Source organism: Mustela nivalis (assembly GCF_964662115.1).
Source record: "Mustela nivalis genome assembly, chromosome: 16".
Classification (NCBI taxonomy): domain Eukaryota; kingdom Metazoa; phylum Chordata; class Mammalia; order Carnivora; family Mustelidae; genus Mustela; species Mustela nivalis.
Genome location: NC_139035.1, coordinates 43,690,639 through 43,706,632, shown reverse-complemented (window position 1 = coordinate 43,706,632; position 15,994 = coordinate 43,690,639). Strand labels below are relative to the sequence as shown.

The 15,994-nt window shown below is 53.3% G+C and overlaps 1 protein-coding gene across 1 annotated transcript in view; it reads left to right on the top strand.

Annotated features, from left to right (window-relative positions):
* The window catches only part of PLEKHA6 (pleckstrin homology domain containing A6), a 120,003-nt gene extending 108,844 nt beyond the window's left edge, over window positions 1-11,159 (top strand). The window contains exons 9-13 of the mRNA XM_082703056.1: window positions 856-1,023; window positions 1,125-1,258; window positions 1,771-1,916; window positions 6,493-6,616; window positions 7,251-11,159. Coding sequence (XP_082559182.1) covers window positions 856-1,023; window positions 1,125-1,258; window positions 1,771-1,916; window positions 6,493-6,608 — 564 coding nt within the window. The 3' untranslated portion in view covers window positions 6,609-6,616; window positions 7,251-11,159. The remainder of the gene's footprint in view (window positions 1-855; window positions 1,024-1,124; window positions 1,259-1,770; window positions 1,917-6,492; window positions 6,617-7,250) is intronic.
* The last annotated feature ends 4,835 nt before the right edge of the window (window positions 11,160-15,994 follow it).

The window sequence follows — 15,994 nt, the reverse complement described above, 5'->3', positions numbered from 1 at the left end:
GGCGGAAGATACATGGCGGCAAAGTGTTCCTTGTATGTGTTTAAAGAAAAATAATTCACAAAAGGGAGTGCGTTGATTGTTTCAGTTGAAATGAATGATAGAAAATTCAGTTAATAGAGCATAGTGCAAAATTCAGCACCCAGGGAGAGCCGTCACTCACACGCGTTTCTAGAGCATTTTCCGTGTGTTTCTGTGTAGACCCTGGGATGGGTCTACCGAAGAGGGTTGTCATAGGGCCCTGCCACGTGGCGCCATGTGGTTCTCGAATCTCACGTTATTTTGTTTAGTTCTTTCAGTTCCCAGGTTAGGAATTACCACCCCTGTCTTAGATGTAGGGAAACGAAGTCAGGAGAAATTCAGGACTCCTGCGCCACATGGCTGTTGAGTGTGGAGCTGGGAGTAGCCCCAGGCATCTGCCTTTTTTCTTTCCACCACATTTCAGAAATATCATTTCTGAAATGATTCAGAAATAACATTTCAGGAACATCAGGATTAAAAGTCCTACCCTCAAAGGGTTTACAGTCTCCTGGGTGGATTGGAGCTTCTGTAACAGGAATCCACTAATCCAACTGCCTAAGAGAGATGGCGCAGACTGAACACAGGGTCCAGCCAGATGGGAAGTAATGAGTCCCAGTGAGACAGGCATATTGATGACATTTGGCCTTTGCAGGTGGGCAGGCTTTGGACAAGCAGCGTGGCAGGAGGCTAGCTGTCCCACAGTGGGAACAGCGGGGTGGCAGCCAGATCGGCGTGATGAATGGGGACAGCGAGGACACAAGCCTGCTTAGGGCTGCCTGGAGGGATGGGCAGCAGGGGACAGAGTCCCCGTGTGGTCATGATGGCACTGTCCCCTAGGTGCGCCGTCACCGTAGCATCCACGAGGTGGACATCTCCAACCTGGAGGCAGCCCTGCGGGCGGAAGAGCCTGGCGGGCAGGCCTACGAGACGCCGAGGGAGGAAATTGCCCGGCTTCGCAAAATGGAGCTGGAGCCCCAGCACTACGATGTGGACATTAATAAGGAGGTGAGTGAATTCCAGGAGGGCAGAGGGGGAGAAAGCCTGGGGATGGGGGTGGGGTGGGGGGAGGGGACGGAACGGAGATGGTGACCTTGGTCCCTCCCCAGCTCTCCACACCAGACAAAGTCCTCATCCCTGAACGGTACATTGACCTGGAGCCTGATACTCCCCTGAGCCCCGAGGAGTTGAAGGAGAAGCAGAAGAAGGTGGAGAGGATCAAGACGCTCATTGCCAAGTCCAGGTAATGTGCTGGGTGAACTCCTCTGTCCGTCCTGGCACCTGGGACACTAGTGCCCTTGAATCCAGTGCCCCGCCCCATGCCAGTGGGAGCCCTGAGCCTCCCCAGCGGACGGCAGGTGGAGAGTGGCTCAAGACAGCGGAACAGACCCAGCCCTGTGGTCGGGGCAGGGATGCTGTCATTGTGTGCCCAAAAGACCTGTCGGACGCAGGCACATGCTGTCGTCAAGACAAACTGAGGGGTTGCCCTCTGGTGACTTCTCTTCCTCGTCAAGGCTGCCCCAGATGTTCACTCGAACCTTCTCATTCATTTTAAGACATTGCAGTGGGGGGTCCCAAAATGTGTTTTGCCAGGGTCCGTCCCACTCCCCCCTGGGGACAGCCTTGCTGGGAACCAGAGCCTGCCCACTCACAGGCCTCTGGCCACCCCGCCAACCTCAGTCCACAGGCCCCCCCCCAAGCCAGTCAGACCATCCTGTCCCCCCACTCCATGTCTGTGTGTCTGTGCCTCCTCAGTATGCAGAACGTGGTGCCCATCGGCGAGGGGGACCTTGTGGACGTGCCCCAGGACTCAGAGAGCCAGCTGCAGGAGCAGGAGAAGCGGATTGAAATCTCCTGTGCCCTGGCGACCGAGGCCTCCCGCAGGGGCCGCATGCTGTCTGGTGAGAGGGGCCGGGCCCCGCTCCTCCAGGGAGACCGGCTGACCAGGTGCAGGGGAGGAAGCTCAGTGCTGCGAGGGGGCCAGGGATAGAGAGACACAGGGCCAGGAAGACCTGCCTCAAGGTCAGGACGACCATTTATTGAGCACCAGGTACTGTGCCAGGCTCTGCGGGGTGCCAAGGGGCCAGAGTTGCCTCCAGGAGCTCAGAGCTGGGGTGCTCTCCTAGAGCTGCTCTATGAAGGAACGGCCAGAAGCCACGCAGGGAGCAAGGGCACCACTGTCCCTGGGCAGCTCAAGGAAAGGCATAGCGAAAGGGCAATCCCTGAGCTTGGCTGGGAAGAATAAAGGCATCACCAGTCGCGGAGTGGGCCCAGGCATTGCAGGGTACCCTCTCCCTTCCCCTTCTGGCTGCGTGCAAATAGGAAGGTGACAGAAGGGCAGGCGGCCAGAGGTGAGAGTGAGCCAGTCATCACCCTGGCTACTGATCCAAACCCACTTCTCTGCTAGAAAAAGATGAGCATGAGGAACAGACTTCACGCTGATACAAAAGCTAGAGGGTTCCGACCAGTCCCTGTGAGGTTGAGGTCAGCCTGAGCTATGGCCCCAGAGAAGGTGAGACCAGAATCAGGAAGAATAGAAGAGGGTCTCTTAATGGGGGGGTGGGGGGGCAGTGAAGGATGGAGGAAAGGCAGTGGTTACATGATGAAGCCCAACGGGGAGGGGGGTGGAATGTGTCCCCCTCCTCAGGACCAAAGGTGATTAGGGCAGAGAAGGAGAGGGAGAGCTTAGAAGGCCAGTCCAGAGAGATGCCCAGGAAGGATGCCAGGTTTGCAAGGAGGAGGAGGCAGAGAGACAGGTGTGCTGGCCCCCAGTGACGGTAGCCAGGGCGAGGGGTCAGCAACGAGCAGCTCGGGACTGTGGCCAGAAGCCCGGCAGAAGGGATGGCGTTTCATTTTGGTGCTCAAGAGGGGTTTGAATTCTGGCTTCCGGGAGAGGACTCTACGTCCTCATCTGTAAAATTCAAATCAAAATACCCGCGTGGCGGTGTGAGCGATGGCGACGATGAATGCTCAGCGCCCAGCACAGTGCCTGGCACTCAGTAAGTGGTCACTCAATGCTAGCCCGATGTGGCCGTGGCGGTGCTGGTGACGGCAGGAGGACTCGTTGACCTACCAGTAGCTGGAGTGGAAGGAGGCTCTGTGTGCGGTTTTTCTCGCTAATTTAAATGTGGATATTTTTAGAAACCAGAGGGTTTCGGGCTACAGCAAAGGGAATTTACGCCTTAAGGAAGAACCTACTGGTGGTCAGGGTCTAAGGGACATCTAGTGGGCGGCCAGGGAACACCGCTGGAGGTATTTCAGAGAGAGGCTGTTGGCTGGGCTGGAGCTGAGGACAAGAGAAGGGATGGGCTTCCAAAGGCGGCAGGACAAGTTTGGGCTGCACGGAGGCCTCAGGCCCACCTCTCTGTAGTTTAGCTATAAAATGAACTCGAATCTTCCAAAGATCAAATTCCTCCTGCTCTGGGCAAAAGGCAACTTCCTGTTTCAAGGGTTAGCGCACACAACACTGTTTTTAAAACTTCCCTCTGCCCTCAGTCCAGCCCCTGGCTCTCTCTCCTGTCATTTCCCAGCCAAAGGTTCCATGAAAACAAAACCCAGCCTGGCCTCTCAGATTTCCCTCTCGATACGCACCAGCTTACGTTTCAGGGTCTGTGCGCTGAAAGTAAACCGTCATTTTGCTTTTGCCAAAACCCCAACTATTTAAAAAATGGCATAGCAGGGCCAGACCTCAGACTTAGCCCACGGTCCCCGCTGCCCCTTGGCCTCTGGCCCAGATTCCCAGAGCTGCAGCTCTGCCCGGGCCAGCGAGGACTGTGTGTGGGCACGGGTTTAAGCCTGGGACCGTGCGTGTGGGAGTGCCAGGTGCAGGTCGTCAGGACAGCGCGGCGTGCACAGGGTGGGGAGGCCATGCCCGAGAGTGCTGTGTGGCGTGCATGACGGGGTCAGGAACACTTGTCGGCAGACCCAGAGCGTGCAGACTCATGGAGGAGGTATAGGGGAAGACGCAGCAAGTGTACGTTTGTACGCGTGGCACGATGTCGTGTGCAGTGGCTATACTGGGGGTCGTTTGTAGAGGGACGCGCATTTGTGTGTATTCAGGTGCGTGTTTGGAGAGGACGTGTGAGCGCAAATACAGAGCTAGGTGTGTGTATGTCTGCAGAATGTCTACGAACGTTGTGGGGAGATCACTCTGAGTACAGGAGGGATTTAGCAAGCTGTTGGAGTTTACATACGTGTATGCGAGTTTACAGCTTACGGATGGAGGCAGTGTTGATGAATGCACGTATTTCTGCGGGACTGGCTTGTTCTGCAGTCTGAGGACGGATAAAACACATTTGTGTCTGCATTGTGCATGGTGAATACATTGCAATATTTGTGAACACGTATCTGTGTGTGCAGGAGGGAAGAGAGCAGGTCTCATGAAGGGCCAGGATGAGCGAGCAGGTGTGACCAATGATTTATGGACACAGACGAGATCGTACTTGCGGACCCATGGTTATCATATCACACCTGTCCAATACATAGCTGCTACGTATGTGAATTTTAACTATTTCACCTCTATTCGCACCTTCGAAGTGAGCTGATCTAAGTGTACGATACTTGCTTCAACCCGACTGGAACTGGAACATTTCCCTTTTATTGAGGGTTGTATTTATTTATTTATTTATTTGGGAGAAGAGAGAGAGAGCAGGGGGAGGGGCAGAGGGAGAGGGAGAGGCAGGTTCTCTACTAAGCAGGGAGCGCGATGGGGGACTTGATCTCAGGACCCCAGAATCATGACCTAAACTGAAGGCAGACACCTAACTGACTGAGCCACCCAGGCACCCCGTAAATTTCAACTATTTCAATAGATATATTCCTAATATGTATTTAGAAATTTTCTGCCTTCATAAAGAATTTATATTTAACATAATTCATCTTTCTTGCTCTTGTTTGTTTAGTATCATTATAAATACCCTTCTTCTGCCCATCCGTTGAAGGGATGCCCTTGGGGCTGTAGTTGGTACAGACCACAGCTCTATGTTAAGTTCTCCCAAACTGCTATGCTTTTAAAGGTATTCTATCTACTTTTTACAAAAGACGTTTTTGCCTCGGTTGTGCCTTTTTCTAGCTATCAGTGGGCCTGCCGAGTCCGTTTTCTCCCCTGATTTCTGTTTCTGATCTCCCATGGGGTAGACACCCAGCAGGTCAGCTCCTCAGAAGTGTGTAGAGGTAAAGAGAAACTGGCCTCCCGAGAGCTCGTCTGTGCATAATTGTAAGAGCTTCACGGCACGCGTGTTGCCATCGATATTTGGCTTTCTTGAAACAGCACTGGCTCAGTTTTTGACTTTTTGACTGTTTTAGAAGTCAAAGTTGCCAAACAACTAACCACTGGGTCCGCGATACAGACATACGCACAGACATGTGTTTCGAAAGCGTTTGTGAATGTATTTGAGTGTGACGTCACACGTGCGTTGGGTCCCGTGGAAGAGTTCGATTTGGAAGTACACAAACACACATATCTGAGTTGTGGGCAGCAAGCGTGGAAAACCGTTGGATCCCATGCTCGAAGTCTGTATTCTGTGTGGGCAAATACAGCTTCCTGCTCACGAGAAAGGTCCATGTCTTGTGTCCATCTGTGGCTGTGTGTGTGTACGCGATGGGAGTGCACAGAGGGCAGGGAGGTGTTGGGGTCCAGGGCAGGGTGGAGCGCAAAGGGGCTAGGAAGTTGGATGCCAGGATCCTTCTGTTGGAGGAAACAGTGTGACCCTGGCTGAGGTCTGGTTCTCCTCTGAGGCCCTGTGAACACGTTCTCTCTGCCAGTCTCTAGCCTCACAGCCGCCCTGAGAGAGCTCACCCCTCCTTCTAGGATCCCCCCCTCCCCACTGACCTTCCACTTTGCTCTTCTCAGCATGGAATCATAACGATCATAGAGTAAAATCCATTAATTCAAATGTCACCACTTTAAGGTTCGTAATGATTTGTTCAGGGGCGGACCAAAGTTTGCCCTTTCTGGATTGATGAAGAGGGGGTCCCCAGGGATAGCGGGGGACTATGTTTCTGAGACCGCATGCTGGTCTAAGTTCACAGTCCCAGCCCTGCGGAAGCCTCAGTTTCCATGGAGGTGATACCCGTGGTGATAACTCGGATCTAGTCGCCCAGCGGGGCCTGATGATCGGGGGTAGTGTGGTTTTCCTGCACTGTTCATCACCCACGGTAGCTCGGTGGGTAAGGAGCCATCGGCTGCTCTGCTTCGTCTCCACAAACGAGCGGAGCCTTGGCCCGGAGAGGCTGGCCTTGCCCACAGTCACACTGGTTCTCAGCAGAGCCTGCAGTGGCCCGGTCTCCTCCTCTGGGCCCTGGGCCCCTCCGCGGCGCCTGGGACCGAGGCCAGCTCCTCCTCAGCTCTCCTCTCTGCTTGCCTCCTGCCTGGCTCCCCGCCTGGGGCAGGGCCTCGCTTGCTCTGGGTGCCCGGCCTCCCCACCCCTGCCACCACCACCCACCCCTATTCACCTCCCTGTTCATTTCTGTTTCCAGTGCAATGTGCCACCCCAAGCCCTCCCACCTCCCCTGCTTCCCCGACTCCACCAGCCAACCCCCTATCGTCTGAATCCCCACGGGGCGCCGACAGCAGCCATACCATGCGGGTCTGAGCTCTGACGTAAGAAATTTTCTACTGTATTTCATCCACTGCGGGGAGTGGGACCCCGCCCCTCACCCCCATGAGCCATCCACCCTCCCCCTCATCCCGGCATTGCTTCTCCCCCCCCACCGCCCCAGGCTCCCGCTCTCCGCCCTCCCTCCATCCGCTTGAGCCCGCAGCATCCCCATCCCCGTCCCTGTCCCAGTCCCTGTGCAGTGCTGGGCCAGCACCAGCTGGCGGGGCTGCCTCTTGGATGTCGCAGCGCTGGTAGGTTTTGCTTCTCCAGAAGCAGGCAGGGACAGAGCTGAGGCCTCTCCTATCCCACTGTCCGCCAGCAAGCCTGTTGGGATACACAGCAGTCCTGCCTCAGAAGCTCCCAGATAACCCCCAGATCTTCCTGTAAATGACAATACCAAAGGCAACAGCGGCCAAAGGCTGTGTGCCTCCCTTTCCCCTAATACACAGCCGCTCGGTACCAGGCACTTGAAAAAGAGCATGGACTTCCATTCATGGGTTCCCCGCTCAGGGCTGGGGGCATGGGGCAGGTTTCCACAGGGTTCTACAAGAAGAGACTTCTGTCTCCTGGGGAAGCTGGGTTGGAGCTGTACCTCCACCAGGACGCGCCTTTCTGACCCGTTTCTCTTCTCTTCAGTGCAAGCTCTGGCCGAGGCCAACGCCATGAAGCCCCACAGAGCCACGTTCTGAAGGCCTCCTCTGCCCCCGGAGGTCCCGGTTCCCCCACCCTGGCCCCCTGCCCCTGCGCTCCCGTGGGGGTGCTGCAGGGAGCCAGGCTGGGGCCCGGGGTTGCTGCCAAGATGTGACCTCAGTGTCCACACGCCCACTACGCCCAGCCACACGCCCACCACCACCACATGGTGGCCTTAGGCCGGGGCCCGAGATGCTGGGCAGACAGCACCTCCTGGCTGGCACCCGAGTCCTGAGGGGCTAGGCCTGTCCCTGGCTGGTGGTATGACAGCTTTACTGGAACATTTCCTGAGGAAGAGGATGCCCTGGTGGGGAAGACGCTCTAGGCTCTCTAGGGGAGCACTAGGGTGAGGAGAAGATGGATGCTTTTGCCTCTTGCGGCCCCTCCTGACGCCGAGGACGAGGACGGTACCTGCCATCTGGTCCTTCCCCGCCGCCCCACCCTGCTGCCCCAACTGCACTCGGGACTCGGACACGTCTCTGCTGATGGGTGCTCCCTGGGGGTCCAGTGGAGACTGACCATGCTGCTCGAGCCAAAGACAAGATGACAAGAGCTGGGGAGAGGCTTCTTGGCTCCCAGAGGGCACAGTGCTGGCTATGGGTAGAGAGCGGCACGCAGGTCTGTGCAGCGTCTGCGGACAGGTTGAGAAGGGGAAGGAGAGAGAGAGGGAGAGATGGAGGCAAGTGGGAGGACAGGGAAGCGGCAGGACTCGTTTGCAAATAAGAGGGTGAGGCGGAGGTGGAAAGGGGTGTGGGATGGATGGGTTTCCCCAGGATGGAGCCTTAGCTTAGTGCCAAGTACAGAGCCAGCCTGTCAGCCCTGCTCCTGCCCCTCGTCCCCCAGATCCATGGGCCTGTGCATCACTGGCCCCTGGAGGACCGACCGGCGAGCACGTGGTGACCTTCAGCTGCAGCCGTGGGGACGAAGGCGGAGGGATGTGGTGCGGGTGTGCGGGTAGGAAGATGGCCCTTTCTGGATCTAGGCCCAGTGTCTGCCTCCCCTTCCGTAGCTCAGGGGCAGAGAGAAGGACCTCTGTCACGTAAGGTGTCATCAGCCTTGGGGTCTTTCCTAACCATGTTCAGGACGTTTGCTTGCACCCCTTCCCCGGGAATGCGCTGGGGGTCAGCTGGGAGAGTGCCCTGGAAAGGAAATGCAGCCTTAATCTGGGGAGCTAGGTTCTAGGGCCCTACGCCCCGTCCCAGGCATCCCCAAGGAGGACCAGGTGAGGCTCTGCGGAAGGGCTGCCTTCTGGTCTGGCTGTCTCACCATCCGCCTACCCGGGGAGGCCAGCGGAGGAGACGCAGAAGCAAAGCTCACGTTTTTCTTCCTGGCCCCTCATCTGGGGAGGACGGTAGCCAGGGAGGAGGGAAGGGAGAGAGTGATTCTGGAAAAACCCAGGCCCCTGGGCATTCTCTTTGCCAGAGTTGCTGCCCGGAGACTTCAGCCTCCAGTGGCCCCCAAGAACAATGACTTTACCTGCCACCATGTCTTCTCCACTCCTTCACAGCGAGGGGCCAGTGACTGGTTCATTTGCAAGTAAAGATGGCAACTCATTCAACAAATATTTATCAAGCACCTTTATGTACTAAGCACTGTTCTAGGTGCTTAGGATACTGTCGTGCTTCTGAGGGATTGCAGGCTGGGGAATTCCATTTCCCTTTTAGCAGATTTTTTGAACATGAACCTTGGCTATGTTTCCCATTTAGAACCGCTCAAGCACCCCACACCTGTTTTTTCCTCCCCCACAGACCAGCAGGTGGGATTGGCGCACTCTCTCTTTCCAACACCTTTCTCCATCCACAAGAAATAGCCTTTCGGGGCCTCCATGCCTTTCCCTTTCTTTGTCCTTTTTTTTTTTTTAAGTGGTATTTTTAGAAATACATGTGAAATACCAAGGATCAAGGTCTGCACCTTTGCCACCTTTCTCTCACCTCTTATTTCATAAAGCTGGGTCTTTATGTTGCTTTACATGCCTTAATATATGTTTTATGAAGATTATACATATTATAGATCTATACATAATATATATATTTGTTTGGGCGTCTGATCCTTTCCCAGAACTCCTGCCCGGGCCCATTTTCCCTCCTTGACATCCCATACCACTCCCAAGCCTGTGTCGGCCACACCCCATGCCTTTTGATCCAAAGAAGGGGAGAGGACGGGCTTATTTTAAGACAGATCTATTTTATGCTTTTGTTATAAAAGCAAATCTATTTTCAAAATGTGCAATGTCTGAATGGAATCAGCAAATGATACGAGGAGATTGGGCAGCTGCCTCTAGGTCCAACCCTTTGTCCGTTCTCCCCCCCCCCCGCCCCCGGAGCTTCCTTCTCCCATCCCCTAGTCTGCAAAGGGCTGGTCCCCAGAGCTCACCCAGAGAGCATCTTAAGAGGACAGGATACTCTCTTGGACGTCCTGGTCTAAGGATTTGATTACACTGTCAACTCTCGACGACCCTCTAGGGTTACGGGATATGAATCCTCTCAAAGGAAATGTTTACAGCTGTGTGCACAAAAGTACACCCTTGCGGGCACCCACCCCCACCCCAGTGTGCTCCAGGACCACCTCCCGTCACCAGTCTGCTGGAAAGGGCAGACAGAATGGCAGCCTATCCCAAACGCCACCAAGAATTTAACTCCTCGACGGAGCCAGGATACAGTGCGCGCGAATGCCAAAGGAGATGGCTCGGGCTCACAGGTCCTTCAGCACAGACACATGCAAGTTCCTTGGACTTCTCACACTCCTTGATCCTTTTCTGGTCTGGGTCACATCTGCGACATCTGTCTCCCTCTGTGACCTTTCCTCTGGGGGGCTGTTGCTAACTAAGGGGGACGGTAGCTCCGTCTGGCATCCAGACTGCAGAGTCAGCTTCTGGGCTGAAGCCAGTCCCACGGACAAGGGGGCATCTCAGCCTTGCCCAAGAACCCCCCAGGACCGTCCTCTGGTGGACTGCCACCGGGGTGCTGAACTCTGCCAGCTCAGCCTTCCGAACTGCTTAGTGGCTGACAAAATAGGCAGGGGGCTCTTGCCTTGCAAGGATTTGGGCAGAATGGAAGTCTTTTGTCTAGATCTGGAATCAAGGGTTTGGGACCATCACAGAGCTCCCAGCCAGCATCTGAAGCTTGACCTCCCAAGCCTGGCACCCTCGTGCCACCCTAGAGCATGTTGTTATGAAAGAACGGGGCCCAGATGGAGGCCCGGTGCGAAGGGAACCACGGGGGGGATGGCCCTGGTTGCTACTCTGGGGCCTTGCCAATTAGCACATTACCTCCCTGATCAATAACCAAGAGGCTGTAATCAAATACTGCTACTGTCACTTTAAAGCTTTTCTGAGGTCGCAAACTGTGCACACTTGCTCTCCTGCCTTGGTGAGAGGCATGTTCTTGGGGCAGCATAGCAAGACGGAATCGATTCCCTTCCCCTTTAGGCACCCCTTACCTGGCAGCTCTTAAAACTAAGGAAAATAAGAAATATACATATATATACATATATCTATTTATGCACATACAGGGGCCAATTTGATCTGCTAGTATTAGACAATAAACCATACAAGGAAATGTATGATCTCAGTGTCTTTATTTAGTATAAAAGTGACCTTAGAAGAAAAGTTAAGGTTAGCCAAACAGAGGACATCTCTGTTGGGGACCAGACATCTGTAGTGGCCCCATAGCATCTTTCTAGCCAACGAGCCCCTCCCCGGGGAGGAGCATCCTGACTGACAGGTGAGCGCCTGTGTCCCCGCTCCCCAGCATTCTTTTTAGATATAGGTACTAAAGAATCCCGGTGAGCTCTGCATTTGTATCTTGCAAGTTTGTATAAACCCAATACAGGAAATAAAATGAATGGTTTGTACAAGCGGCGTGTGTCTCACACTCTGTCCGTGACTGCCTGTGGCTATGGCTGGACTTGTGGCTCGTGGCAGTTTCCAAGCTTGGCAGAAAAGGGGAGAAGGTCTGCGGTCAGGCTTCCCCCTGACCGAAAGCCAAAGCTGGGTCCGCGGTATGCTGCCCGCCATGGTCAGCTCCTTTGTCCAGGTAATCCCAAATCAAGGCTTGTTCCAAAGTCCGGTGTAATGAAAATTATCTGAACAGTGCTCAGATCCTGGGAACCCATCGATTTGTCTCTGAGACGGAGGGCAGAAATGTAGGAGAATAAATTTAATTCTTAGGCTTTCTTGATGACTATACCGTGGCCTATATTTCTGCCTTAGGGTACAAGAAGGTGTATGATTTGGCAAAGGGCATCAGAAAGGCTGCACAAGTTGTTCTTTTTTTTTTTAATTTTATTTATTCATTTGACAGACAGATCATAAGAAGGCAAAGAGGCAGGCAGAGAGAGAGAGAGAGAGAGGAAAGCAGGCTCCCCACTGAGCAGAGAGCCCGATGTGGGTCTCGATCCCAGGATCCTGAGATCATGACCTGAGCCGAAGGCAGAGGCTTAACCCACTGAGCCACGGGAAAGCAAGGCTCTTCTAATTCCCGATTTTACCTCAGTCTGGTTCTAAGGGCTGATTTCGAATTCTGGACATCTGTTGTCATTCCTAAAGAGCTAATGGAATGTGTGTGTGAGTGTGAATGGGTGTAAATTGTTTGCGTGTGTCTGTGTTCAACACATAATACTATATTGGGGGTTTTGTGACATCCCCAGGCGAGCTATACGCCGTAATGTCCTATACTATATTGGGGGTTTTGTGACATCCCCAGGCGAGCTATACACCGTGATGTCCTTTGTGAATCAGACAGAATGGGGACTGATGCAGACTCACGACAGAGGCCTCTCCGGGGCTGGAGGAGGGACACGGAACCCCTCATGGCTTTCCAGAGCCTGCGTCTCTATCTGCAGCGCCCTCAGGGCCTGAGCCAGAGGCTTGACGAGGCGGGGTGTGAACACCGGGCACCGCTGGGTGTCGCTGTCCGCACAAACAAGGCCCGGCTCCTCTCCACTAACAACTGCCCGAGATCTTGGCCTGCTCCAGCGCCTGACCCAGATCAGCGCTCTGATCAAGGCTGGCTGGGGTTGTAAAAGGGGGCAGTAGTCAGGAAATGTCGAGGACAAAGCACCTAGCAGAATGCCCTGAAAGGAGCGGCGCTCTGTAACAGTGTGGTCCTGTTTTGTTCTGGGGGAGGTGCACGAAGACAGGTTCAGGCAGACAACCAGGCTTCAGATCCTGCTGCTGCCACAGACCTGGGGCCACACCACATCCCCCTCATCCCTGAGCCTCCGCTGCGTCCTGCTCCTGCTCCTTCTAGCTGCCTGAAGATGGGCCACGTCACTAAAATTCTTGACCTCAGTTTCCTGGTCTGTGAAATGGGGACATTACCACCTTATGGAGCCCTCAAGAAAGTCAGATGAGAAAATAAATGAAAAAAACCCATTGAAAAGTCAAGTTCATGCACAAATGTGAGGAGGAGGTGGTTGCATGGCAGACGCCCCTGGGCCACCAGCTTCAGGGGCACGATGAGTGAAAAGAGAGACCGTCTCCCAATGTTCCCCTTCGCTGCCTCCACCGCCTTGGATGAAGACCTCTCCAGGGACCTCACCCTCCAGCTCTGTGAGGTGCCCCTGCCCACCTCTGTTCCTCCAGCTCCAGCCTTCCAAGGCCTATGTCCTCCTCCCTGGAGTTGCCCCATGAAGGCGCCCCTCTCCAGGACTGTGGGCTCTGTGAACAAGTCCCTTTAGGCCCAACTCCAGCAGCACCTGCCTTTGGAGAATCAGGCCCCCAGGGCCCCATCTGGGGAGAGTTCGATTCTTCCAAGCTCACAGGTGAGCTCCTTGGGGGTTGGGGAGGGGAAGTTTTGCTAACTGTTACTGTATACACCTGTGGGAGCAGTTTAGAACCACATTTGAGGGGCATCTGGGTGGTTCAGTGGGTTAAGCCTCTGCCTTCAGCTCAGGTCATGATCCCAGGGTCCTGGCATCAAGCTCCAAATTGGACTCTCTGCTCAGCAGGGAGCCTGCTTCCCTTCCTCTCTCTGTGCCTGCCTCTCTGCCTACTTGTGATCTGTCAAATAAATAAATAAAATCTTAAAAAAAAAAAAAAGAACCACATTTGAGAGCAGATGTCTTTCATATAACAGCATTTAATAGTATACTACAGTATCCTAATATAGCAATACGAATAATAATACTAATTATCATAACTATACTACAAGAGTAATAACAGTGGCTCGTCAGGTGCTTACTCTGTGCCTGGTACCAGTTCTGTGCATTACTCATCAGTCCTCATTCTAGCTCTGTGTGATAGGTACTAGTACCATCCAAGACACTGAGGTGCCAAAAGGGTAAATTAAAATGTCTAAGGTCTCACGAAGCTGTGATGAAGCCCAGAGCACTCAGACTTCAGAGCCCAAGCTTCTAACCAACCAACAGTTTAAATGGGCTGCGATGGGGGTGGAGGAATAATGTCCCCCTAGGGAGAATTTTGGAAATTTGCAGGGAGCTGAGATAGTTATCTCAGTGACAAGACTCAAGTGCAAAGCTCTTACTGGCAGTTAGCTGCCGCAGTGCACCGGGTAGATTTTTAAAGCAGTAACCGTCCTCTAGCCTGCATGACGTTAGAACACAACTGCACGAAACCTCTTTTGGTACATGTTGGTCATACTGCAATTCATAATAGCACTAAGAAGTTCTTCTCTGCTTCTAGGGTGGTTGATTTTTTTTTTAAGATTTATATATTTATTTGAGTGGGGAAAGGGCAGAGGGAGACTCTCCAGCAGACACCCTGCTAAGCATGAGCCCCACTCGGAATTCAATCTCAAGACCCTAAGATCATGACCTGAGCTGAGTCCCACGCTCAGCCGACAGAGCCACCCAGGCTCCCCTAAGCTTCTTGTTTTGTTTTGTTTTTAAATCAGTTTCATGAATACCTCGGTAAGTTACAAGATGGCCATATGGAGAAGAAACTGAAATGGAATAAAGACATTGTCTCAATTGTTGAATAAATCGCTGCACACATTGTCTGCCTAATGTAATATACAACCTTCAAATACTGTTTAAGAGGCTGAGCACCGTTTCAAGGCAGCAGGGTCTCACCCAGCGAGCACAGATTCACTGCAAATAGTCAATGAGAGACCCGATCGTTAAAGCCAAGATGTTTGAAATGCAGGAGATCTCATTAGACTTCCTTAATGTTTTCATAGGATCGCCATTCTTCATATTTGTTAAGTTTTTGCTGCTCAAGGACAAATGCCTGTGTCCTCAGGATTGCGTGTGCAAATGTTTCGGAACTTGCATGTTATTTCTCTACCTTCTCCACCACGGACCCAGGGCGCCCCACCCCACCCCACCCCACCCCCAAGTGCCTCAGGGGCTTGTATCACGTTTCTCTGTCCAACCCACCCTCCATTCCCCATTGTCATTAGGAAATACACGATCTGCAAGGCCCACAGCCACGGTTTCACCTCAACACACAACGACAGTTCAAGACCGAGATCCCTGTGTCTGTGGCATGACCGTGCTACCCTCCTCGAGCAGCAGGCGGCTGGGGGAGCTATTTTAACAATACACACAGAAGACCCTGTTCATCTGCATCCGCCGCACGCCTCTTGATTGTCTCCGCTTCGCCTTGCTATGTTATCCCTCCTTCAATTAAGGCTATTTCCCTCTTTTTATATGCAAGTACATCTGCTCTGTTATTACTTACCTAACTTCATTTCCTACGGCTCTGTCATTTTCTTGGGGTGGGGAGGGGTGGGGTGGGGTGGGTTTTATTTTGTAATATAAGGACTCTGGCTTTCTAGTTCTCTTACGCGTAAGTGTATTTATTATAAGCAGGTGCAAGCAATCTGCCTGTTTCATTTATGTCTTCTCGGTAAGTCTTGCCTAAGCATTTCTACATCGACATTGTGCTCTATTATAAATTCTTTTTTTCCTTCTTTATTATAATTAGTGTTTTTAAAAATGACGTGTGTAGATTGGTCATATCTATGAACTCCTTTTCAGGATAGAAGGGACATTAGAAAGGGGATGCTGGCTTACGGGGTTGAGAGCCAGGGCTCTACAGTGGCAGAAAGGACATTAGGAACTATCTACCCATCTTTTTGTAGGCCTCTAGAGGGAGGAAAGCATGCACCCGTGTCTATACAGCTGGTAGATGAACTAGAACCAGGCTTCTGGAAGCATCCAGCCCTATCCCAAGCCCAAATTCATCTTTCATCCTCCCTAGCTCAACCTCACTGTCCAAAGCTGAGCACCGCTGGGGAAAAGAAAGCCCTTTGTGTCTAGCTTCCCTGGGGTGCATTTGCCCTTGATGTAACCCAGTTCGGCTCTCCCAGAGACAGCCAACAAGTTTTACTCCATGGCTTGCCGCCCCCTAGTGTCTAGCATGGGTACTAGCGCAAAGCAAGCCGACTTCACCGGCAGGATGAATTGAGTACTTTTCCAAGGAGAAACACGGATTCTGATTCTTCCCACATAGCCACCTCCCCCCATCAAACCAGGTAAGGAACCTGGGTAGCCCGAGATCCCAGTCCCCTCTATGGTCTGAGTTTTGCGAAGGACTTGGAAGCAGCTGAACTCGACCTCAGGGCGCAGGAGTGGGGGTACTGCTGGAGGGGCTGGAGGCGTCTCCTCCTCCAGGTAGGCAGAGCAAGCGTCAGGAGCCAGTGCCCTCTGGGACGACCCAGGAGAAGGGAGCCTACAACTTTAAGCAGCCGTTTGGGTGAGGAGTGGGGAGAGGTGGGGTTTGGAGA